At 55.4% G+C, this 25,306-nt stretch overlaps 1 protein-coding gene across 1 annotated transcript in view; it reads right to left on the bottom strand.

Moving 5' to 3' along the window:
* Positions 1–8,916: 8,916 nt before the first annotated feature.
* VIPR1 (vasoactive intestinal peptide receptor 1) overlaps positions 8,917–25,306 on the bottom strand; it is a gene marked incomplete at its 3' end in the record, with an annotated part of 31,571 nt that continues 15,181 nt past the window's right edge. Inside the window, 13 exon segments of the mRNA XM_082849150.1 lie at positions 8,917–9,108; positions 9,766–9,807; positions 10,039–10,168; positions 13,036–13,127; positions 13,501–13,567; positions 13,771–13,831; positions 14,365–14,518; positions 17,079–17,211; positions 17,638–17,744; positions 19,127–19,230; position 19,233; positions 25,197–25,255; positions 25,258–25,302. Of these exon segments, the coding sequence (XP_082705276.1) occupies positions 8,917–9,108; positions 9,766–9,807; positions 10,039–10,168; positions 13,036–13,127; positions 13,501–13,567; positions 13,771–13,831; positions 14,365–14,518; positions 17,079–17,211; positions 17,638–17,744; positions 19,127–19,230; position 19,233; positions 25,197–25,255; positions 25,258–25,302 (1,187 nt within the window).

The following is a 25,306-nucleotide window of genomic DNA, read 5'->3' as shown; positions in this document are numbered from 1 at the left end:
AGGCTCAGCATGGAGCAGCAGGCAGGAGGCAGAAGTACCAGATTTAGATGTAGTCACGTTGATGCATCTTCAAAACATAGAACTAAAAAAAAAATAATAATAGAACTGAGTGAAAAATAATATTTATACGATTAGAAACATGTGCACAAAATGATCTAATATTTCCTAAGAATGTACTCCAAAAGATACATGTCAAATTCATTTGCATGGTTGCCTACGAGGGGCCAGGAGTTTGCGAGTTACATATAGAGATAATAAGGAATTTTTTTTAAAAAAAAGGAGGGCTGGCTAAAGTCAGCAGTCAGGTCTGAGAGCCCTGGGAGAACCAGGGGGCCCGCGTTGCCCCTGGAGAGCTTTCCCAGGGTGCCCAGCCCTGACTGGACTTGACGAGGCCGACAGGGCCTGCCCCTGGGGGCCTCAAAGCCCCACGAGCTGCCAGAGTGTTTCGGCCTCCAGAGCTTCTTCAGTGGGTGACCAGGGTGGGGGGGGACTCGAGCCGAGTGCAGGGGCTGTAATGGGCAGAGAGGGTTTCTGGGACCCATGGGGGCAGGGGCGGAGGGGAGAAAGCAGGGAGGAGGGGGCTCCAGAGAGGGAATGCAGGCGGGTGGGAGCTGACTCTGGCCACCGGGACTCTCTCCTTCTCAGATTCAGGCCGTCTGACCAGTAGTTTCCTGACGGAGACTTTCTCCCACATGAGGCACTCAGCTGAAAGGCTCTCATGTGGACAGAAAGCACACAGCTGCTGGGGGACAGAGGTGCACCCGAGGCAAGATTTTCCTCCCACCCCAGAAATAGCCTGTTCTGGCCACGGAGCCAGCAGTGTGAGCTCGCGGAAGTGAAGCAGGAGGGGCCCGGGGCTGGGAGGCGTGAAGGTGACCAGGACCGTGACTGCCCTGAGGGGTGGTTCCAGGCACATTTTCTGAGGCCGCAGGGATGAGAGCAAGGGCCATAAACAAGGAACACAGAGCCAGAGTGAGGATGCACTTTCTCACAGAGCTGTCCAACAGCGCTTGGAGAGGTCGTGAGCACTCCGCCATGAAGGTGTGCAAGCAGATGTGAGATGAATCAGATGGGACCTTGGAACATGCTGTCCCCATCTCAAAGACATCGTCTTGTCTGGGATGCTGGTGTCCGCGGGGACATCTGCCTGTCTCCCGGAGTGCCTCCTGTTGTGTCCATCCCACGGGGTGAGCCAGATGCCAGTTGCAGGAAATAGCCTGTGCCAGCTCCCATTTGAAGAGCAAATATTAGTCTTTTCAAGAGCTGCCTGTTCTCTGTCACTTGGCACGGAGGACACTGAACCGGGGGTGGGAGGGTGCCACTTGGCCCCCCTGCCCAGATGGAGTCTCTGGACCCGGGTCACTGCCACAATGTAGCTCCAAGGAACAACCCTCCCCATGTCCAGGCAGGTATCCCCTCCTGGTGAGTGTGTGAGCAGTGGGCACTGGAGCCCCTACACAGGGGAGGCTTGGATGGCACTGAGGCCCCAAGTCCCAGTACATGGCTCTCACATACTGTCCGGGCTGCTGCTGCAGAGGCAGGGGAGTGGACGTTTTGACCTAGACCTCAAGGTCTCTGGGCCCCAGTTCTGACATATATATATATATATATGGTTTAAAAACCCTCTGATTACCAGGAAAGGGGAATGACCTGTTGCTGCTCCACTGTTTCCCTTTGGGGAGACCTCTTCCAACTACTCCAACCAACAGAGCACCCCTTAGCCAAGCCCCGCTTCTTGCCTTGTTTCTTCTGTAATTTTCCTCATTTATTATCGACTCCTCCATTGGAGGCTTAGCTCAGTGAGCACAGGTCCTCTGCCTTGGTCGCTGCTTGGAACTGAGCACACAGGACGTGCTCGGTAACTGTTTGCTGAGTGAATATGATGACGTTAATACTTTGAAAAATATTAAACCGATAGCATTCTCATCCGCTAAGCCCTGAAATCGTATTCCTCTGAAGCCCCTCCACCAGGATGACCGGGTCAGGGTGGGGTGGGTGAAGCCATCTCAAGGAGAAGGGAGGATGGAGGGGGAGGGAGGAAAGCCCAGCCTCAGCTGGTGAGTGGTGGAAACAGGAGGGGGTGCATCTCTCAGACGCGTGTCCTGGTATCATCCTCTGGGATGAAATCTTGAAGGGAAAGAAACTGAAAGCTGAAGATAGAGGGGGCGTGTGTCCCCCTCTGCATTGGAAGACGGCCCCCCAGGCAGCCTGTGGCCCTCAGGTGGCCCTGCTGGGTAAAAATGGTGGAGCTGCAGATTTGATGGCAAGAAGGTCAGAGCGGGTGTCTTCTCTCAAGCCTCCCTCCACTCCCAGAGGCCTGGAAGAGTGCAGAAGTTCCTGTGTGCTCCACAGGGCACGGGGAAGGTGGCTGAGCTGGGACTGGTGGGCCTGTCTCAGTACTGCCAGCGCCAGTGCTGAGGTGAGAGCAACTCATCCCCAGGGCTGGAGGCACGGCTGAGCCTGGAGGGGTCTGAGGAGCCAGAGCGAGCTGAGGTGGACCCCAGCCAAGAGAACAGACTGTGAGCTCACGAGCTACGAGCACCCGGCCACCGTGAGTGTCCATCGAGACCCTAGCCCTAGTTTTGTGCCAGGCTCCGTTCTCTCCTGCCAGGAGGCCACCCGTGTTGGACCCTGCCTTGTATCCTCTTCATCGACCTTTGCCAGCTCCTGCAGGAATAACGGGACCATCCCCCATCTCAGCTGTCCCACACAGCTCTCGCTTTCTGCCCCAGTCCCTCTGGAGTCACAGTGTAGGATGCCTGCAGGGACCCGCTTACACTCAGGCCTGCCCAGCCTGGCAGTGTGAGGGCATTGCCGTGGGCAGGCCTTGAGGTGTGTTCTGCCCACTCCTCCGAGGGTCCCAGTGGGACACGAGTTCCTGTTGGCAAAGCAGTGACCAGTTCAATAAACCACCTTGATTTTGGCTTTCTCTGTTTCCCTGTATCGCACTTCTCTGTTCCTTGTTCCTGTTTCCTGGTCGCAGGTTCTGCTTTCTCGGGACTCAGGCTACAAGGCCACCTGAGCCTCCGTGCTAGAAATTGCCTATTGGCACTCGGCTTCCCTCTCTGGCCCCTTCCATATTTCCCTGTGTTGCAGGGGCTAGAAGACTAAAGACTACATTTCCCAGGCCGCCACGCTGCTGGAGATCTAGATGCAACTTGGAGGGAAGCGCTGTGGGAGAGAGTTGGAAGGCAGAAGGGAGATGGAGGCCTTTCTACCTGCAGTGCGGTGGCTGCCGGGTGGGATCTGGCAGACGTGAATTTTTGCAGCAGCAGGACACTTTGTTCCTTCTACTTCCTTGTCACCAGTTTAATGGATGTGCAAGTAGGACACTGACAATAATTTCCTACAAGGTGGCAGCTGGGGTGGTGTGACCATGAAGCTAGGTGTGCCCTATTTTCCATTTCTCCAAATCTTTATACATTTAATTTCCTCCTTTTTTTTTTTGACATCTGTATTGGAGTGTAATTGCTTTACAGTGTTGTGTTAGTTTCTGCTGTGTAACAAAGTGAATCAGCTATATGTATACAAATATCCCCATATCTCCTCCCTCTTGCATCTCCTTCCCACCCTCCCTATCCCGCCCCTCTAGGTGGTCACAAAGCACTGAGCTGATCTCCCTGTGCTATTTTGCATTTGGTAGTATATATACGTCCATGTCACTCTCTCACTTCGTCCCAGCTTAACCTTCCCCCTCCCCGTGTCCTCAAGTCCATTCTCTTCGTCTGTGTCTTTATTCCTGTCCTGCCCCTAGGTTCTTCAGAACCACTTTTTTTTTTTAGATTCCATATATATGCATTAGCATATGGTATTTGTTTTTCCCTTTCTGACTTACTTCACTCTGTATGACAGACTCTAGGTCCATCCACCTCACTACAAACTACTCAATTTCGTTTCTTTTTATAGCTGAGTAATATTCCATTGTATATATGTGCCACATCTTCTTTGTCCATTCGTCTGTCGATGGACACTTAGGTTGCTTCCATGCCCTGGCTATTGTAAACAGAGCTGCAATGAACATTGTGGTTAACTTCCTACTTTAAATCTCTTTCTGCACGAAAGACCTAGAGTGTTTTCTCTTTCCTGCACTGACCCATGACTGGTTTGGCTTCCTCTCCTCCACCATCTACCACACCACCAGGCTCAGATGGAGGAAATCTGAAAGGCCACACACTTACCCAAAGAGACGTCCAAAAGGAGATTGAGAGTCAGACTCTGTTGGTTGCCTACTCAACAACCATCTTCCCTTATCAGATCAATCCTTCTTCCTTATCAGATCAACTTCCCTCTGGAAGCCTGGTCTCTCTTGCAGCCAGGGCTTGGGTGTGTGACCTAGTCCTGGCCAAGGAGGCTGAAGAGAGTATGTAGAAGGTGGGTTCTGGGATAGCTTATCTTCCTGACAAAAGGAGACACACAGGAAGCATTCTCCTCCCTGCCAGTGGATGGAGTTCTGTGAGAACATGATGCTTGGGGCAGAAACCGTTGTCTTGCAATCAAGAGGGGATAAGTCTGCGGATGAAAGTCAACACATTGAGGATGGCAGAGTGGACAGGTAGAAAACATCTAGGTCTACGCTGACATTATTGAACCTCTGAATTAACCCTGGAGCCCCCTACTTCTCGTGGGCATCACCCTGGCAGGACCCCTTCCCTCTGGGCCACATAGAGGCTTGTTCAGAGCTCTTCAAAGTTTTTTCCATGCCAGTATGCTGGGCTCAGAGATGCTGGGATCTCTGGGAGCTGGGCTGGGACTAGGGTGAGGCAAGTGAGGCACTGTCCTTGGATGCAAAGTTTAAGGAGGGTCACAAAAAAACTCAGTAGGTGATCAGGATAAACGATATTTTACAGGACCTTAATTCCCTGACCAGGAATCGAACCTGTGCCCCCTGCAGTGGAAAGCACAGAGTGACTCCTAACCACTGGACCACCAGGGAATTCCCTTTAATGTAATTTTTTTTTTTTTTTTTTTTTTTGCGGTACGCAGGCCTCTCACTGTTGTGGCCTCTCCTGTTGCGGAGCACAGGCTCCGGACGCGCAGGCTCAGCGGCCGTGGCTCACGGGTCCAGCCGCTCCGCGGCATGTGGGATCTTCCCGGACCGGGGCACGAACCCGTGTCCCCTGCATCGGCAGGTGGACTCTCAACCACTGCGCCACCAGGGAAGCCCTAATGTAATATTAAAAAAAATCAAAACTAATGTAAAAATACAAAGCGAACAAAAAATGTCAAGATTTTTAAATAAAGACGATGAAGATTCAGGGTCACCAACCAGGTCTGCTTCTATGTTTCTACACAGGGCAATCCCAGTGAATGTCACCTATGACAACTCATACAATGAGGCAGGGTTCTGGGACTGTGAGAACTGGGTTCAAGGCCGGGCTGGACCAGTGACTTGCTGGTGATCCCAAGCAAGTCCCTTCCCTCCTCTCTGGACGTAACCTGCCCTGCATGGGGGCTGGGGCGTTGCCAGGATGGCCCTTGACACATCCTCCTCATCCCCATGACCTGCAGAGGTTCCTGTCCCTCTTTCTGGGAGGCTGTGTCCTGGCTATTAATATCTCGGCCATCCCTGGCCTGATCAGGGTGTTTAATGACTGCCAGCTGTGGCTCCGGCCGCTCCCCCGGGAGAAATAAGAGCAGTTGCTGTTCCCACATGGGAGTGGGGGGTGGGCCTTGCTCATTAAAACAGGCCCTGGGCAAGTGATGGGAACTGAGGCGCTGAGACCAACTCTTCACCCCACCTGGCCTTGCCCACCAGACGGAGGTGCCTGGGGATACAGACTCCCTGCACCCCAGCCCCCCGGGGGCTTCCCTGGTCTCCCTAAGTCCTGCCTGGGCCCTGTTGCCTTAGGTCAGTTTCCAACAGCCTTGGGACTTCTCCCCAGATGCCCCACAGACATTAGCTTCAGCATGTCCCAAACCAGGTCCTCCCTCACCTGGATGAAGGACTGGCAGCTTTTCCTCGGCCTGTCCCTGGGGCCCTTCTCAGCAGCCCGAGTGGCCTGCCCCAAACCCACCCTCATCCCCTCGGCCTCATTTAAGAAGTCCCCCCCTGAATTCCTACTGCAAAGGGCTCCCCGCACCTGCTCACCTCGATTCAGATGTCCCTGGCATCTCTCATGCTCCCTTGGGATCTGGAGACTACTGCCTAGTCCACAGGGACTACCCCTCACCTGGGAAGATGGTCCCTATCCATTCTACTGGCAGACTGGTCACCCTCCTTGGGCAGCCTGTCCCCTGGAGTGGCAGGAGTCATCCACATGGTGGCCGTCTGTGCCGGGATGGTGAGGGGCTACTTGTCTTTATCTTCCCAGAGGGAGCCCACCTGAGCTAACTGGGCTTTGCCCTCAGGGTCTGGGGTCAGCCTTGGTCAAGGGTCAGGGCCTAGCCTGTGGGGAACCAGAGGTCTGGTTCCACCTAGGGTCACAGCTGGGTCTGGGATGGGAATCACTGCCCCAAGGTCAGGGGCCTTGATCTGAGGGCCAGGTCCTGGGTCTCCTTAATCCCAAACTGTCCCTGGGGTCATCAATCCTGTGTCCTCACCACTTCCTCTCTCTTGTATCTCGTTCTGAAATGGAGCTGAGGAGAGAGGCCTGCCCTCTGTGTCAACTGGCTTCCTGGGGAGGGGCCTGCACTCAGGTATTTGGGTCCTTGAGGCCAACTTTGGTGATGTCCTTGAGGCACCACCAGGTGGCAATAGAGATGAGCTGGTCTGGTCTGTGCCGGGAAAGGCAGGAGAGGGACGGGGAGCCGGAGGAAAGAGGGGCTGCAGGAGAAATTCTGCTCGTGGTCACCCCTATTCCACTCCCACTCCATAGGCAGCCTGGGATGTCTGCTCATGACTTCTGCTGGCCAGGGACAGTGTCTCACCTTCTCCCCATTCCTGAATGCTCCACTACCAGCGGTTGGGGGGTGGGGAGCTTTTCACCTCCTGCTACCTCCGAGGCGGGGCCCCACTTCTGTCCTCCCTTTTTTGTCCCTGTCTTGGGTCTCTCTCTGTTTTATTCACTTTTTACCCTCCTGGCTGATAACTCTGCTTCTCCCCAGACATGACTCACTAATGGTGGGATTTCAGGCACGGTGGTGGATGGGCCAGGTCCGGGCAGGACGTTTGCAGGAAGTGGAAGCCAGGGAGGTCAGCTGGAGCAGTGGCTTTGAATCCATTCCTTGCTGACCAGCGTCATCTTCTTCGCCCTGCAGCCTCTGTGTCTAAACCTTTCTATTCGCTGTATTGTCTCTGTTTTGGTGACATCTGCTCTGTCCTCTATCTGCCACTTCTTGGCAACATGGTCATCTCACACCCCATGTGCTCCTTGGGGACCAAGGGCAGCTCTGTCATGTAACCACTTTGGGGACCAAGGGCAGCTCTGTCAGCTGTTCTGTATAGATCCAAGAATAGAACTACCTCTTCTTGGTTGGATTCAGGGGGTGGGAGGACACTACGAGGACGGGGTATAACTTCACCACACTCAGAGGAGAGAGGGTACCACTCAACAAGATGTGAGTTGAAAGCCCTTAGAACTGTGTGTTCCTCACATGGAAGCCAGAGGGGTGGTGGCATCTGGCTTCAGTGATGTCTTGGACCAGCCCTCCTTCGAAGGGGGGTGGGGGGCATGGCCGCAAGTTGGAAGCTGGTCTCCATTTTAGCCCACATGGGAACACCAACCACCAGGAAAACCAAGCGAATCCAACCCAGTGTTTATTGTTGCACAAGCCTGTTTGCAGTCCCAAGGGGATCTTCTGGCTGGGGCGTGAGTAGGAAGCCGTGTGGCCACAGGGGTGCAGGGCGGACACAGGACATGACAGCCACCAGGCTCTTGTCCAGATGATACATGGGCTGGGGGACTCCTCAGCCACACTCCAGGGAGGGTGGGGTGGGAATGGGGTTTGCGGGATGGTGGTAATAACAATATCAGTGGTGATACAAATAAGCAAGAGGATCCAGCTTGCTACAATATATAAAAGGCAGCAGTTAAGAGTCTGTGCTTTCACTTTCCCATCAGCAAGATCTGAGTTCAAATGCTGTCTGTGTGACAAGATGAGGTACCTGCTCTCTGTGAGGCTCAGTGTGAAATAGGGACAGTAGTGCCCGCCTTGCTGGGTTGCTCTGAGGATTAAGGGGCCCAAGAGTGTACATCTCTGAGCCCGGTCCTAATAGTTGGCACATAGGTAGGCAGCCAGGGGCAGCTCCCACAGCCCATAAGGATTGGTAGGGCTGGTGGCAAGCTCCTGGAATCGTTCCAGCCATCCCGGGATGACTCCACTTTAGCGGGGACTATGAAGATAGCTGCCCTCCCCAAACCAAAACCCCTCGTTTACAACCGCATCTGCCGGAGGCAGAAAAACTCATTCACCTTGAAGAGCTGGCAGCTATGAGGAGGCACTGAGGGAGGGGACCGCGTCTTTGGAGAGATGCCTGAATGGTGATGCTTAACCCAAAGGAAACTGACAGCAATGGTGGAACTTCAGGCACTGTCGAGGTGGCGGTGGCAGGTGACCTTTTGGGGCAAGACCTTTGTCCCCTCAGATCACACCACGTTCCCACATGCATTGTCAGGGGATAGGCGGTGGCCCTCCTCGGATGGGTAGCGAGATCTACCAGGCCGTGGAATCAGGTGAGAGTATGCAGATTTCTTGCCCTTAATGGGCGGAGGGGGCCTTTGGGGGCGGAGTCTGAAGACTGAGCTCCACCCCTCATCTTCTAGGTAGGAGCTCCCAGCTCTCCCCCATCGTCTCCCCAGGCAGGCGCAAGGGCAGCGTTCTCCAGAGGCTTCCGGACAGTGAGCTGGGGGTGCCCGGGCAGCCCCCGAGCTCAGGGCTGGGGCTGACCTCGCCTGGCAGGCCTTTGCCCCCGCTGCCGCGCGGGGTGGGGGGCGGTGCGGACGGGAGGGGCCGCCCACCCGCCTGGGCACCTGGCGGTCAGACCAGGGAGACTTCGGCCTGGAAGCTGGAGGAGCGGCGCGCGCCGGGGCTGACGCGGGTCAGCATGGAGACCTGAGTGCTGCACGTGGCCCCGCTGCTGCCTGCTGACGGGTGCTGGTATTTGGGTTTCCAACCCAAGACGCCCTGCAGATGCCAGCGCCGCCACTTCCGCCGCAGCTCTGCCTGCACCTGGGAGAAAGGAGGGTGGTCAGGCGCGCCCCTATGAAGCCTCCCGCACTGCTGATTGGGCTGCACTCTGTCTAGGGCGCGTGAGCCAGACAGTCATAGCCTCTTGGGGAATCTAACTTGAAAGGTCAGATGCTACCTTGGGCAGTGCAGAGATGGGACCTCCTAGGGGCCAGGTCAAATCAAGGGCTTGGAGTGGGGGGAGGTGGGAGCCAGAGAGGATCAGAGAATTCAGTCCAGGGAGGGAGAGGTATGCGGCCCAATCTCCTGATCCCTGCCCTCCAGCTCACCTTGAGCTCCTCCCAATAGACTTCTGTGCTTTGGAACCAGGGCTCCACAGTGACTCAGGCTTCACTTCACCCATCCCCACTCCCTCTGCACACAGCCACCTAACACAGCACTTCTAAAACTCTGATGTGCACATGAATCCCCTGAGGTTTTCTTAAAAGCAGATTCAGAGTCAGCAGGCCTGGGGTGGGCCCAGAAATCAGCATTTTAAACAAGGTCCTAGGTGCCGTCACTGATTTACTAGTCTGAGGACCACACTTGGAGTAGCAAGGTTTGACTCTTCTTTGCTCTGCACATATCCCGTCAGGGGTTTTGGACCTTGGGGCTACCAGAGTTCTGTTCCTTGACCCCCAAGGTCTGAGAGGGGCTTACCTCGCCATTGAGGAAGCAGTAGAGGACGGCCACCACAAAACCCTGGGGAGGAAGGGAGAGGGAGAGGTGAGGTAGACAGACCCTGGGAGCCCCAAACCCTGCCCCACCCCTGTGTTCCCCTGGTGAAACAAAGGGCCAAACATACAGTTGGTGCTTAATAAATACTTATTGCAATGAAAAGATTGGAATCTAGCGGCAAGAGGCCAAGGACCCAGGTGAATTTCCTCCCTTAAAGCCCAGAGAAGAACGCAGCCTTAAGTCCACAGTTCATACCTGGAAAGACCCCACGACGAGCTCAAAGACCATTTTCACTTCAGCCTTAAAGTTGTCGGGGAAGAAGGCAAACATGATGTAGTGCACTCCAAACAGGGGGATCAGCAGAAGGGTGGACTTGGCCAGCCTCCTGGGGGCAGGGGAGGGGCAGGCAGTGGGTATGGGTGTCCACACATGTACGCACATGGGGCACAGAAGACAGGGACAACGACCAGGATGTGTGAGGATAGACTGTCGGTTCCCATCAGTCCTATGTCCACAACTGTTTCTGTTCCATATCTGCAGTGCCTATGACCTCATGCCCCCTGGGCCTCCTCCCTTGGACTTCCAGCTCCAGTGAAGGAGGGACAAAGGGAAGAGTTGGCTTTACCAGAACCCAAGGACAGGGCTACCTGGAAAGGGTTGGGATCCTATGGTAGAGGCCTTACTAAGTAAGTGCTAAAATCAACGTGGGAGGAGTCCCTTGAATGAGATGGAAACATGTTGAGAAGGGCTTCTTGAATGAGCTTGAGCCACGAAGAGGTATAGTCAATGCCAGAGACCATGCCAGAGTCAATGCTGGAGCCATGAAAGAAAGTCTGTAGCTTCCCTCCCCTTTGTCCTATCTCATACCCTTCCAGAGCCTCCCACTGGTCAAATTTAACTAGAAGTAAGTGGATAAAGAATCCTAGCAAATGTAGCTTGCAAGGACAGAGAAACCCCTCTATTTTCACTTTCTGGAGGAGAGAGTATAAAGGAGGGCCAGGGCTCAATCCCAAGGATTACGTGTAATAGTGGTATTTCAGGCTCTATGGCCGCTAATGGGGATAGTTTCTTGAGCAACAGGAGATCCTGGTTTCCCTTCCCCTGGTCTCAGTTTCTCCAATCTGTACAATGGGGCGAGTGTACGCTCAACATGGTCAAGGAATGGAAGTGGGGCCCACTGGAAACTTGGAAGCGCTTTGGGTACTATGAAATACAGTACATTTATGAGAGACCAATACTCTCCTGGCAATGAGGGCGTTTGGGAAGGAAGTTTTTGTAATTGGGTTGCTGACCACAGATGCCCAAGGCCACTTGGGAGGATGATGGGTGCTCAAGTTTGTGCCTGTCACCAAGGATGACTCAGGGTCAACTAGTAAAGCCCTGTCTTTGGCTTCTCTGCTGTATCTACTTCCCCAGGAGTTGCCAACTTTTCTGGGAATACACCCCTTTCTGCCCCACCCCCGCTCCCCACACCAATACACGTACCCCCAGAATTCTCTGGAGGACCAGCTCCTCCTTCACTGGCCATGTGTGCTCAGCAGGGTCCACAGTCACTCTAAATGACTTGCCCCTTTCCCATGGAGCAGAGCTCATCCTGTTTCAGGCCTCCCAGCCACTTGACCTCATAGCTGGTCCAGGCAGTGTGAACCCACAGTTCCCTGGCTGGGAGAGGTCTGAGGGGTGAGTGTGTCTCTGCCTCTGTGTCTCCTGCCTTGGCAGTCAGTCCAGGTAGGCCTAGCCCTGGGCCCAAGGACCCACAGCAAACTGGGGGCAGAGGAGCTGGCCTTGCCCCTCCACTCCTTCCTGGACCTGGTCCCCAGACACGCCAGTGTCCCGAGCACTGCCCACCGCTCCTTGACTGCAAACCTATCCCACGCGCCTGAGGCTGACAGATGGAGGCTTTCTTTAAATTGGAGGCTTGTGGGGAGGTGGAGAGTGGGAGCTGACAGTCCCTCCGCGGGGAGCTCCATCTCCTACTCCCCCCACCCCTTCTGCCTGCCAACAGCTGTTCAGTTTCCACCTCACCCACGTGGACCTGGTGATGACCGGTTCTCTTTGCCTCAGATTCAAGCCCTTTTGAGCAGTTGTATGTTGGGGAAAACAAGGCCCCACAGGGAAAGTAGAGGAGGAGGGGGCACAGGCCTGATGTGCTACCCCCTGGCAGACTGCAGACCCCTGCAGGGCCTTCCTTTCTCAGACTGGAAGGGAAGCTCCACCTCCACACCCCGAGGGAGGAAGTGCTGTCACACCAGGAACGGGAGTCTTAGTCTCATCAGAGAGAATCACAGGATTCCAGAATAGAATCCTAAATCCAGCAGCTCGTGACATTCTAGCCAGGAATCTCAGAACCACAGCACAGATTCCCCAGAAAGAAGCCAGGCCCAGGAGAACATTCTGGATCACAGGACTGGAAGGCCCCTGTAGGACACCCCAGGTTTGTCTTGTCTGTGCAGTGCTGATAATCTCCTGTTCCCATCTGTGGGCACACAGACCGACTCACCCTCCCACAGCCACCCCATTCATGTTTCTGTAGCTCTGTCTTCCAGCCTTGTTGTTCTCATGAAAGCCTGCCTGTCCTCCAGGCCCCCCAGGCACAGGAAGAGCCCTCACACCTTTCCAAGCAAGGATATGACCCCTGTCCCACAGACACCGTGCCCTCCCCCTGCCAAGACGATGTGCTCCCAAACTCTAGAGGAGGAGGGAGTATGTGTCAGTTTCCTCATCTGTGAAATGGGGACAATCTGGAGGAGACCGTACAGACGAAATGAGATGATGCTTGAACCCCGTTGCACACACCTGGCATGTAACCTGTGGATGCCGTTACTACTCTCAGGGAGGACTGAGTCCCGAATATGGCCATTTCCTTGGTAGACTGGGGGCTCCCCCGGGGCATGCATCTACTGTGCCCCTTTTCTGTGCCAGGCCCATGCCAGGGACTGGGCACACGGTGTGAACAGGACACAGGTTATCTACTGTGTTCTCGAGCTCCCTGGCTTGACAGTAGATACACAGCGGGGCCGATCACCTGCTAGGTAAGTCATGCAGGAGAAGCAGACCTGGGACTCACGGGCCTGGTGAGGGTGGGACTGGGCAGGGGACACTCGTGCACTGAGCCAGGCCATGGGGGCAGAGGTGGGCAAGAGCAAGGTGGGTTTTTGATGATTCTGGAGGGGGGCTTCCAGGGGACGTGGGATGATTTGTGGACTGGGGCTGGGGATACCGGGAGAGCCGGGGCCCTGGGCCCATACTCACGAGTATGGGCTGCTGTCACTCTTCCCGACATCTGGGGCCCGCAGTTTGTGAACCAGGATTCTGATGATGCGAATAAAGAGGATGAAGTTCACCTGGTGGGTGGGGGCCAAGGTCGGGTGGTCAGAGAGGGGAGGCAGGGTGTCCAGCCCCCTGGGCTGATGGCCTGTCTTCTTCCCCAGGGCTCAGCTATCCATCCATCTTACCTCTCCCCTACCTCTTCCCGCTTTGGGAAAGTCATCCAGGAACTCTCCCTCACATCCTTAAGGGCTGGGCCTCCCAATCTGCTTTCTCTACTCTAGAGGAAAAACTGGTGGGGAAAGGGCTGGGGACAGTCCTGCATTAGGCATTGGGAAGCCTAGGGTTCAGTTCTGACCTAGACACGAATTTCCTGTGGGACCTTGGTCAGTTGTCTACCCACTCCGGGCCTCAGTCTCCCCATCCCGAAGTGGTGGGAGGAGGCCTTACCAAGATGGAGGCGAGGATGGGGGCCTTTATGATCCACCACAGTGAGGAGATGATGGTGTCCCAGCATCTGGGCAGGGTATGGTGGGGGAGAATGAGAGATCGTCCTCGGCCAGAGAGAGTCAGCAGTCCTCCTGTTGTCCCTGGCTCTGCCCCCAAACCCTTTAGAGACCACTGGTCCAGAGTCTGTTACTCCCTGGTCCCCCTCATCCCACCCGCGGGATCGGCCCCGAGTGAGAGCAGCCAGGAGGAGGGGGTGGGGTGACAGCTCACCCGTAATCCTCAAAATGGATTCTGATGATGGTCCACACCATGGTGAATGTGCTGGGCACCCCTGTCAGGGCCAAAGGAGAGAGAAAGAGGAGAGAGTGTGGCAGGAAGAGGGGGAGATCGAGGAGGAAGAGCCAGGAAGAGGCAGGGAGAGAAAAGGGTGGGTTTCCAACGTGGCCACGTACGGTGGCATATATAGGTAGCTCAGTGCGCAAAGATGCCTCATTGAGGGGGTGAAGCTCTATGTCTGAGGGACTGTGTCTGCCTGAAGGGGACTCGTTTTCTCATTTTGGCAGAGGCACTGTATAGATTAGCAGCGGCCCTGTGTGTTTCAAGGACTGGAGGGGAAATGGAAGGATGCTCAGAGAACCTGTGTGTTCCACGGGTCAGCTCGAGGTGCAGCCGCAGCCAGAAGGCCCTTGCCCAGGGGTCAGACGACGGGAGGACTTTTATCAACCCACGGCCAAGTGCCTTGCAGGCAGGATCTGCAGCCCAGCAAGACCTAAGGCAGCAGGCTGGGTTGGTACCCACCCCCTAATGAGCTCCCCAGGCTTTGCCCCCTTGTTCCCAGCCTGGCAGCCCTCCCTGGTACCATACCCCAGCCGATGAATATGTACCCCCAGAAGTACTTCCTCTCGGAGAAGAAGGAGACGGCGAGCAGGGTGTGCAGGTAGAGGCCCTCCACCAGCAGCCAGAAGAAGTTGGCCATGACACAGTACTGGAATAACACCACGGCCGCCTTACAGCCCACCTGCAGGGGGAGGAGAAGAGGGGGGCCCAGTGGAGCTAGCAGGGGTCCCTGCCTGCCCACATCTCTGTCTGGGGTGACAAACAGGACTGCAGTACAGCCAACTTACTCTCTTACTTATTTCTGTATTATTCCCTTAGAAATATACTCAGTGGTTTTCCCATTATCCCTAATTTTACATCATCTGATGCTTTGGAATAAGCTTGCAATTTTAATTATCCACCCATCAATTTATCATCTATTCATCTTCCTATCTATATATCTATCCACCCACCTACCCATCCAACCATCCACCTACCCACCTATCTATTCATCCATTTACTTACCCATCCACCAACCAGACATCCACTGCCAACTCACCCATCTATCCATCTACCATCCATGCATCCAACCATTAACTATCTATCTGCATCCATCATCTTCCATCTATCAGTCCATCCACAGACTCACCTGTCTATCTCTCCGTTCATCTACTATCCACATACTAGACATCCACTACCAACCCACACACCTAGACATCTATCCATCCATTCATTTATCCACTTGTCCATCAATCTGCTCATCCATCCAACCACCAATATACCCCCACCCATGATCTAACCAATTTTTCTTACTTTATCCATCTAGCCTTCCACTTAGTCATCCACACACTATTTACCCCGTCATCCAGCTACCAACCCATCCACTTACCATCTCCGCTACTCATTTATCTTATTCCTATTACGATTGAAGGTAGCTGGAAGACGTATGAGGGAGAATTCTTGCTTGCATTAGCAAGAATCCCTTGAAAGTGTAGGGATATGGGCTGTGGACTGTGGAGTGGGGTTTAGATGGAATTGTTGGGGGAAAGATGGGGACGGAGAAGAGGGAAGAGGAGGGTGAAGTAGAAGTTAGGAAAAAGAGGAGAGTGGAGGGATGATCCTTCCTCCTGGGGGCTAGAGGAGCTAGAGGAAGAAGGGGTTCCCCAGGCAGGTGAGGACAATGGAGGAGTTAGGGAGACCCCTGGGCAGGGAAATCAGGGGCTCTGGGCGGCCCAGCTCGCATGATTAGAAGGTCTTCTGGGCCATCTGTCCTCTCCCAGAAACTATCTGCCGTTTCAGATTGAGCCCAGATACCTGTAAGCCAGAGCTTAAAGCCACCCTCTTCCAGGAAGCCCCTCTGCTTTCATTCCTCCTTGTACCCAGAACACAGGTTCCCACCCTTTCCTCCTGTGCCCTCGGCTTTGAGGCACCCTCAGAGAGCAGCCTACCCTCCTCTCCCAATGGTTGGAAAGTCCTTCCTCAGGTCTTACTTCTGTTACAGGCAGTCTGTTTCCCCCACCTTCCCTCATCTGCTTTACAGCAAGAATAACTCAGCTCTTTAACAGGACTATTAGCTGTGCTTCTCCTTGCCTTAGAAAAGCTTCACAGAGCTGCTAATGAATCGGGAAGCTCATTTCCACAATTATCCTCAACAAGTGCGCTGGCGGCTTCAGGCTGCTCCCCGGGCTCCGGGGCTCACACCGCACAGGTCTGAGCCCTGCTCCCAGGCTGGATCATCTGAGGCGCTCTGGGAATGGCCAGGGTGGCTCCCCTCTCCCTTGTCGAGATGCCTGAGATACCACCATCACTCTCTGGAGAATTTTTTTTTTTTTTGGCCACACCTCGCGGCTTGTGGGATCTCAGTTCCCAGGTCAGGGATCAAACCTGGGGCCTTGGCAGTGAGAACGTGGATTCCTAACCACTGGACAGCCAGGGAACGCCCTGGGGAGATTCACTTTCAATTTCACTCTCTGGGGAGAAGGTACTTCTGACCCCTGAAATAATGCACTGTCTCTGAGGTCACTCATGAGGCAAAAAGTCACTGACCACAAGGGACGAATGGGAGCCAGGGCTGGTCTTGAGCTCCCTGTCTCAGCTCAGGGGGCACTCAGGGAGGAGGCCCTGAGCACAGAATCACCTGGAGATGGACCCCTTAGTGACGGGCGATGAATTCCTTAAATGCTCTCTTAACCTCCCTTGCCTAGGAAGGTCCAGAGTGACTAAGGGCAGGGGAAGAATAGAAGAAGAGGAGGGCTGTGTGGGTTTGGACTGGCTCCAGAAGGCAACGGGGGGAGTAGGAAGGGGGGCACGGTGAGCAGAGCCATGGGTATGCAGATGGCAGAGAGGAGGGATGGAAGGAAGCTTGAATGTCCTTGCACGACGGGGGAAACTGACGAAGGGATTTCCCTAAGGTCACATAGGAAGTTAGCAGCAGAGGCGGGAAGGGGGCTGTGGGCTCTGGCACGAAGTGTACCACTTTGCACCCAGGAGAGGTGTTTTTCATTGGCAGGAGTAGGTGTGTGAACTCCCAGATGGCCAAGCAGCATCTCCTGCTGCTGGGAGGGAAGTGGGATCCAAGGAGCTGGCAGGCAGGGTCGGAGGGGGGCCACCTTTGGAGAGAGAGAGAGAAAGAGAGAGGGAGAGAGAGAAAGGGAGAGAGAGAGAGAAAAAAGGGGAGACAGGAGGGAGGAGAGGGAGAAGAAGAGATTCAGGTGACAGATGGCAGAGGTGGGCCAGGGAGGTGGGCCTGGGCAGGTCCTCACCGAGCCCTTGGAGCAGTGGTCCGACTCCCCGCTGTCGAAGAGGGCCAAGTCTTTGATGAAGACAGCGGTGGCCCTCAGGATGAAGGATACGAAGAGATGGATGTGGATGTAGTTCCGCGTGCAGTGGAGCTTCCTGTGGGAGGTGGCCAGATCCAGGAGGCCGAAGGGGCCTCAGACCCTCACCCCAACCAACAAGTCCAGTGCTCAGAGGAAGGGTAGGGCTTGTAGCCTCTGGATGCAGACCCCACCCCGAAGGGGGGCCCTGTCCCCAGGTATCCTACCCATGTGTGCAGCCTGGCTTGCAGGTGCCTCATTCCAGGGCACAGGCCCCGCCCTCTGGTGCCCTATCCCCAGGTACAGGGCATCCTGTGAGGGATGAGGCCGACACAGGTGAACACTTCAAGGACCCTGCTGTCTCTAGGGGAGGCTGGCCTGGCGGGGGCACTGGGGAAGGACTGTGTGATGCCTGGGAGCTGACAGTGGAGGGGGCAGAGCATGCCTGGGTGAGGAGTGACCTGGCTAGTCTGCTTTGAGCCCTGTTGCAGGAGCTGGTCCTCACCTGAACAGGCTCAGGATGGCAGTGGCGACAAGGAGGGTGGCGAGGGACAGGCTGTAGCCGACGGTGTAGCCAGTCTTCACAGAACTGTAGAACATTGTCTGCTGCTGCTAGAGGGAGGTGGGTGAGGATCTTGGGCGGGGGTGGGGGGACTCACCTAGGGGGTGCTGGCAGAGGCGGGGTGCCCTATACATCCTGCCTCCCATCCCTGCATTGACAGATGAGGAGGCGGAGGCCCAGGGCTCCCAGGAGTAGCTGAGTGGCCCCTTCCAGTTCCCAGAGCCCCTTTCTCCCTGGTTTCCACAGATGAGACAGCACTGCTTCCCAGGGTCGGGCGGGGGTTGAATGCCCTTTCTCTGCTCCTTCACAAGGGAAATGTCAGTGGGGGAAGGAGCGAAGACCTCACACGATCCACTGGTCCATCCATTCATTCTTCACTCACGAGTCCAACAGCCCTTCTGGGCCAGCTCTGGGCTTGGCATCCTCAAGCACAAGACTGCTTGCCCTTCAGACCCCCCACATGAGGCCCTCTCACCAAGTGGCGAGGAATGGACAATGGTAAAGAAGACGCTAGGGGGAGGGTAATTTCCCATTTGGGACTCTCAGAGGCTGGATTTAGCAGGAGGAGGGCAATCTGGCCTTATGGGGAGAAGGGACAAAGCTGGACACCAAGGGCTTCCTGCTGGCCCCTCCCCATGGACACACGCGCAGAGCCATGGTCACTGGGCCGCCCCTCCTTCCTCCCCACCTTCCACACCCTGCTGGAACAGAGGCCAGTGGTCAAGAAGGATCCTGCCCGAGGATCTGGTGGGCTTTTAAGGCCTCTGAGGAAATTGCTGCCCTCTTGGGAGGAGTGAAAGCCTTGTCTGTGAAGGGCTTTGGGGGTGGGACAGAGGTCATCACAGACAGACTACATTCACCCACCAAAGCAGCGAGGGGCTCCTAGCTCGGGACTTCAGTTATACACCAGCCTCCCCATCAATATCCTTCCCTGGCTCCTGGCCCCACATCCTTACAGAGACCACCTATGCTCCACCTGCTCCAGGGCAGATCCCCATCCTGGGACTGAGGACAATGGTCCTGTCCCTGTCCCTGCCCCTGATTGGCTCCTGGGTATCTGAGGCTGGTTCATTCCAGGATCCGCACCTCAGTTTCTCTTCTGCATGTGACAGGTGAGATGGGCTCTGTCTGCCCTGCCAGGGCTGGATCAAGGTTCCCACAAGGGAGTGGAGTGGCCTGGCCTGGGGGTGCTGCTTCTGCTTTGATGCTGTGAGTCATCCTCCTAGAAGCCCCCTCCTGGACCCTGTCAGGGGAGCCAGGGGATGCGCCCCTGGGAATGTGGGCCCGGAGAGGGAGGAGGCTTGAGGAGGGCAGACCCTGGGAGTCCCGGCTCCGACATGGAAGGCAACCGTGCCCCTTGGTGGGAGAGAGTGGAAGGGGCTAGCAGGCCCAGGTACTCTAGCGTGTGTGTGTGTGGCGCACTGAGGCCCACCTCGTCCAAACTCGATGCGTTGTCATCCAAGCCACAGGCAACGGGGTAGGGACCAGGCTCCAGGGGCGTCCAGCCCTCGTCGGTGCAGCTGCGGCTCACGTTGCGGCCTGGGTGGAGGGCAGGGGCAGAGAGGAGAGAGGTTGAGGCAGGGAGCGGGCAGGTCGGAGGAGCAGGCATGGGGCCTGGCTGTCTCTCTGCTCAGCCCTACTCTCACCACCCACTGCGGCATCAGGCTCCAGCTGTTCTGACCTGGACACCCAGGGCACCACGGGGCAGCCTGGGGCAGCGAGAAGCACCTCCAGGGTGGCCAGGGGACGCACCAACACAGATGACAGCCAAAGCAGACATTCCTGCCCCTTGTCGTGTCTGAACCTGACCCCAGGCGCCATTTAAACTCTGATCCTTGTCACGAGCAGCCTGGATCCTTGGCGTGGAACGATCCCTGACCCTTGTCATGAGCTGAATGCTGACCCCCGTCACAGGGCCACGGATGCTGGTGTGGCAGATGCTTCCCTTGTCTGTCCTGTAGGTACAGACAGCAGCCTTCTGGCTGCGGCAAGGGGCCCAGGCCTGCCCAGCCCTCCTGGGTCAGCCTGCCTGGGCCTACGGGCCTGGGTTTCCTCCCACGCCTGGGGGCTGGGGGTTCAGATGTGCTGCTGGAGAGGGACCAAAGGTGAGGCAGGAGGTGGGTGGGCGTCGGAGGACCTCTGATAAGGGCACAGGTGTGAAGTCCTCACACACGGAGAAGGGGCACACGCCCAGGCAAAGGCAAGTATGAGAATAATTGAGCTGCACACCATTGCAGAATCTCGGGGCTGAACCACTAAGGCTGGGGTTCCAGGACAGTGGCACTGTCCGCTGTCCCCGGAGGACCAGGGCTGCAGCAAAGGGGCAGGACCACTGAGCGGCCATGTGAGATGAGGGGTGACCCCAAGGCTCCCCACTCGCCAGGGAGGGGAGAGGCTGAATAGAAAATGGGTGAGCCAGAGAAGAGCTCTCTGCCCCCATCCCAGCACTCATTACAGAGGCACTGAGTCCAGGACACAGCCTTCCTGCCAGGCTTGTGGGAGAGGAAAGGAGAAGGAGGAAGGGGGAGGGGAAGGAGGAAGAAGGAAAGGAGGGGGAGGGAGGGAGGGAGGATGAGGGGAGAGAGAACAGGTAGGAGGAGAAGGGGGTAAGAGGATGAGGAAGAAGGGGGAGGGGAGAGAAAAGCAGGGAAAGAGATAAGGCGAGGCGATGAAGAAGAGCTGAGAGAGAAGATGGGTCCTGACATCCGTGCCGTCTAGCTCCTTCCTCACCTGCGCCACCACCATCAGCACCTCCATCAGCACCAGCATCGCCATGACCATGACCGTCACCATCACCACGATGCGCGTTTTGAGAGCTTTTCCCAGGTACACGGTACAGAGCACTTCGGGCATATTGTCTTTTTGAAGCCCCTCAACCACCCACTGGGAAAGTAATCCCATTTCACAGTTGAGAAGTAAGCCTCCAAGAGGCTGGTCACTTGCTCAAGGCCACGTACATAGGACAGGGTAGAGCAGGTGTGGTCCCATAGTCTTCCCAGGTAACCTTGGCCCTCACTGCACTGAGGTGACTGAGGACTTGTTTCGGGTGTCCAGGTGCAGAGCTGTAGGAGGCGTCAAGCCATCCCGAGCTCAGGGAGGGTCACTGTGCATATGTTTAAAATTTCCAAACCTTGCCGTGTGCTCAGAACATCCCAGGTGGTTCCCTATTCCCTATTTCTGTAAATCCTCCTGGCCACCATTTGAAAGAGGTTCTTGTCACCCTACTTTATGGACGAGGAACTGAGGGACAACTAGGGGTAGGGGGATAACCAGGAAGGAGCAGCCCATTGGGTCTCTTTCCACTGTGAGGTCCCAGGGGTGGCAGGAAGGACTTTGCTGAGGAAGGGACCCTAGGTTGGGCCCGTTTCTTGCCCTGGTGGCCCATTTCTGCACAGACCTCCCAACCGCACTGCCACAGGAGGCTCCCAGGGCATGAGAGAAATCTTCACACCGCCCCTCTGCACACCGCCCCTCCTCACCCCCTCAGCTTTCTCCCGTTGCAGCAGAGGGTGGGCCGGCCTGGAGGCTTCAAGCAGCCACTCATCAAACTGCAGGCCCCCATCAGCCCCAGATCTCAGGAGCTCACTGGGGGCCCGGAGGCCATGCCCCTTCCCAGGAGCTGATTCTTGGGGGACTGACCCTGCCAGACTGGGGCAAGTAGGAAAAAGGGGACAAGGCCAAACCAGCCAGCCTTAAAGCAGGGACACTAAAGCTCGGGCTTTGGGCTCCCCACTGGCCAGAGGGTCCAGGGCTCGAGGAGGCCAGGCCCATGACATAGTGGACACCTGGGATTACCATGAATGAAGCTAGCGAGCCTGGGTGACCCAACAATGTCTACACAGCCGCATCACATGCCTTCTGTGGGAGCAGTGGGGAGCAAACGTTAATGTGTTAAGGCTCGTGATCAGGAGTTACCAATAGTCCCATTAAAAGGGGGGACGCCAAGAGTGAGAGAGGTTGGGTGACTTGCCCATGGTCACACAGCAAAGAAGCAGCAGGCCTGGGATGCAGACCGAGGTCAGCCTGACTCCACATCTTTTTGGGCTCCCAGCAGCAGCTGAAGGGGGACTTTGTCCCTTGGAGCCCCGATTGCCCAGAGAGCAAGGGAGGGCAGGGGATAGTGGGGCATCTTCAGGGCTGGGTGGCCTCTTTGAAGAGCCTGGGACTGAAGTCCAGGACTCCAAGGGAACTGCTCTTGAGATGATCTCAGTAGAAGTCACCATGGGACCCTGAGGATCAGTCAACAGTGTCTTCCCCAGTCTGGGCTGGGGAGCCGGCAGACCCTGTGTGTGTAGAGGGGGCTACGGAGGGTACGAGAAAGGGCGAGGGACTTTAACCCTGTGCTGGGAGGGCCACTCCACATCCTCCCAGTCTCCTCCCGTTTGTCATGTCTCAAAAAAGAAGTCACGGCTGCCCTGCCCCGTTTCCTCCCTCAGTTCTCCACGTGAAAAGCCCTACTCGGTGACTGGGGCTAGAAATCGGGGGTCATTTTCTCCCCACTCACCTCTCTCCTCCCCCATCAGTCACCAGTCCTGCCCCAGCTTCCCTTTCCTCGACACCAGCACTGACCGTCTCATCTCCCCTGGATTAGGTAGGAGCCTCCTGATGGTTCTCCCTGTTTTCCTGCCCCTCCAACCCACTCCGCACCCTGAGTCCTGGAGGGTTGTTCTAAAATCTAGACCTGATCGTGGCACTCTCTTGCTGAAATCCTGTCAATGGCGGCCCACCCCAGCCAACCAGGGCAGACGTCTTAGGTTGACAAGACCTCCTTATCTACGGTTTCATGTGATGCTGCGGGGAGGAGGTGTCCCACAGACCCCATAGACACAGGTAATATAGACTGTGGTGTCTTCTTCTCAAAATAGCCCTCCTACTTTTTACTCTTAAAAAAAGTCTCTTCAAATATTTAATGGCAAAAACACCACAGGTGAAAGACGTGCAGACCACAGATAAAAGGACTAGACCTCCACAGTTGGGAGACTGGGATTGACATATATACACTACTAGGTATAAAATAGATAACTAATGAGAACCGACTGTATAGCACGGGGAACTCTACTCAGTGCCCTGTGGTGACCTTAATGGGAAGGAAATCCAAAAAAGAGGGGATATGTGTACACGTATAGCTGATTCACTGTGCTGTACAGCAGAAACTAACAACATTGTAAAGCAACAATACTCCAACAAAAAATAAATAAATTGAAAATAAAAGGACTAGACCTCCACAAACATTTTGTTGCCTTGGCGAGCAATCTTTGCCTGGCCACCCCTCCTTCCCAGGTTCTTTACCCAGCCTGGCCAAATGACGTCTTTTAACTCTCTTCAGCTTTCCCTGTAGAACCGGGTCCCTTCCAACCCTTCCAGAGAAGACACTCCTTCCCCAGTCCTGTTACCCAGAGAGGCAGGAGTTTGGGTTGCCATCCCTGCTATCCCACCCTTCCCTTACATGCAAACTTTCCTCTTTGGAATTGAGGCTCACACCTTCCTCATCTAGTTGCCCAGGAAAACACAGCCTCTTTCCTTTACATATTCAGCCCCTAGCCCAGTCTCCTATTTCTTGCCATCATTTTCAGAGGCTAAGGCTGCCAAGTATAGCTAGACAGGTTGTTCACTGCACAACAAGGGCATCTGGCTGATGAACACTGGGGGCTAAAGTGTACTTCATATTCAGCTTGTCACTGGGTAGGTTCTGGTGAGATGTTGAATCCACCTGCGGAAGGGCTGCCTTTCTCTCATCTGCCGAAAGGCTTGGTGTGGGCCCCCCGAGGCTGGCAGCCTCGGGGTTAGGCAGATGGTGGGCTGGACTCCAGGTTCTCAAGTGAAGGATCTGCCTTTACAATCCCAGCAGGGACAGAAGGAAGAGCCTCAGGAGGAATGCAATTAGCAGGCGCTTCCAGGGATCCCAGGAAAGGCTGGTTGCCAGGCTCAGCTGAAGGAAGCATTACGAGAGCTGCCAGAGGAGCTCATCGCCTGTCTGCCCAGGTGCTGGGTCCCGCTGGAAGAGGGCTGGGCTAGGTGGGCGCTGGCCTGGAATATGGCACACCTGTGGCTGACCCTCAGGGAGGGCATCCGGATCTCTCCCTCACTGCTGAGGTCACAACACCGGGCACTGGCAAGCGAAACTGGCCTGCTCCAAAGAGACCACTTGGTCCATCTCCCATTCCCACTTTACAAATAGGGAAACAGGTCCAGAGGGGCAAAGGCCACCTGGAGTGAGAGACTTTCTGCTCATCCTCTGAGCCCTTATCTAGGTCCCATTCATCACCAACCCTTCCCACCCCAGCCCTGCTCCTCCCTCTGTCCTCCCCCAGCTCATCAAACCCATACCTGAGCGGGGCACACTCGAGTCCTATCCCCCCTCCACCACACCTTCCCGCTTCCCTCCTCTGCCCTGCTCTCCACCCGAGTCCACACCATCATCATCTCTCGTCTGCCTTGGGGTTGGGTCTTCCTATTCGTACTCCTAGAATCCTGTCTTTGCACAGAAACCAGTTATCAGTTAAAAACCCGAACTGGACTGTTTCCGTCACCTGCTTAACCCCTGCAGTGGCTTCTCAGTGAACTTAGGAAAAGCCCAGGTCCTGTCAGTCCTCAAGGCCTGCGTGGTCTGGCCTCTGCCCGCCTATCTCTTTCCTCCTCCCTCCCCTGGGCTCACTGCTCTAGCCACACTGGCCTCCACCGAGTTTCCTCAGGGCTCATCCCATGGGCTGTTGATCCTCTGAGTGATTCCCCCGCCAGGACCTTTGCGGCTCTTTCCCAGCCCAGGTCTTCAGACCGCAGCTGCAGTAGCACCTCCTCGGAGAGGCCGCCATGACGCCCACCTTAGGTGGTTTCCCTCTCTCTCTCTCCCAGCACCGCTTATCATTTATAATACATGCATTTGTTTGCTTGCTACACGCCTCTCCAACTAGAATGTGAGCTCACCGAGGACAGAGCATTTTATCCTCTGCCCCTCACTGTGCTTGTCTAGCTCAGTGCCAGTCAACACAGTAGGTGTTTAATGAACATTCACTGAATGAAAGGATGACTTACTGTGTCATCTTTAATTACTGGTAGCAAGACAGCCCACTTCCTAAAGAGGTTCCTGCTTTTCCTTTCTGCCTTATATGTGAACATTCACTTAAGCAGAACTTGACAAGGTGTGTAAGAAAGGTCAGTTTCGTAAAGTCAGAAAGGTCATTGCCTCCGAGAAGTGAAAGACTCATTCGTGGCCAGCCCAAAACAATGGGAACATGGCAGCCATAACTATCAGTCAATCAGTTATCAATTGCTGAGCAAATATTTAGTGAGACCTTCCACATGCTTATCTTTCTGTGAAGAGCTAATCAAATCGCATGAGTCCTTCAGAGAACTAATGTCAGTGCAACCTGTTCCAGGAAGCCACCCCTGATTGCTCCAGCCTCTTTGAGCACCTCCTTTGCCTTCTCACTTCCTTGAGAGGTGAGTCCCTACTCCAGCCGGCTACTCCTGCCACCAAGCCGCCTTCAACCCAGGGTTCTTACCTTGAATGGGGAGAAGAGTTTAAAGATGAGAGGGCAGGCCAAGACGACCACCTGGCCCGAGGGGTGGCTGGCCAGCACGTGAGGTTGTCCCACATCTTGCTGCAGCCTGT

The sequence above is a fragment of the Leucopleurus acutus genome, assembly GCF_964270905.1.
Source record: "Leucopleurus acutus genome assembly, chromosome: 10".
Classification (NCBI taxonomy): domain Eukaryota; kingdom Metazoa; phylum Chordata; class Mammalia; order Artiodactyla; family Delphinidae; genus Leucopleurus; species Leucopleurus acutus.
The sequence above is the reverse complement of the archived record's forward strand: the minus strand, read 5'-3'. Positions and strand labels throughout refer to the sequence as shown.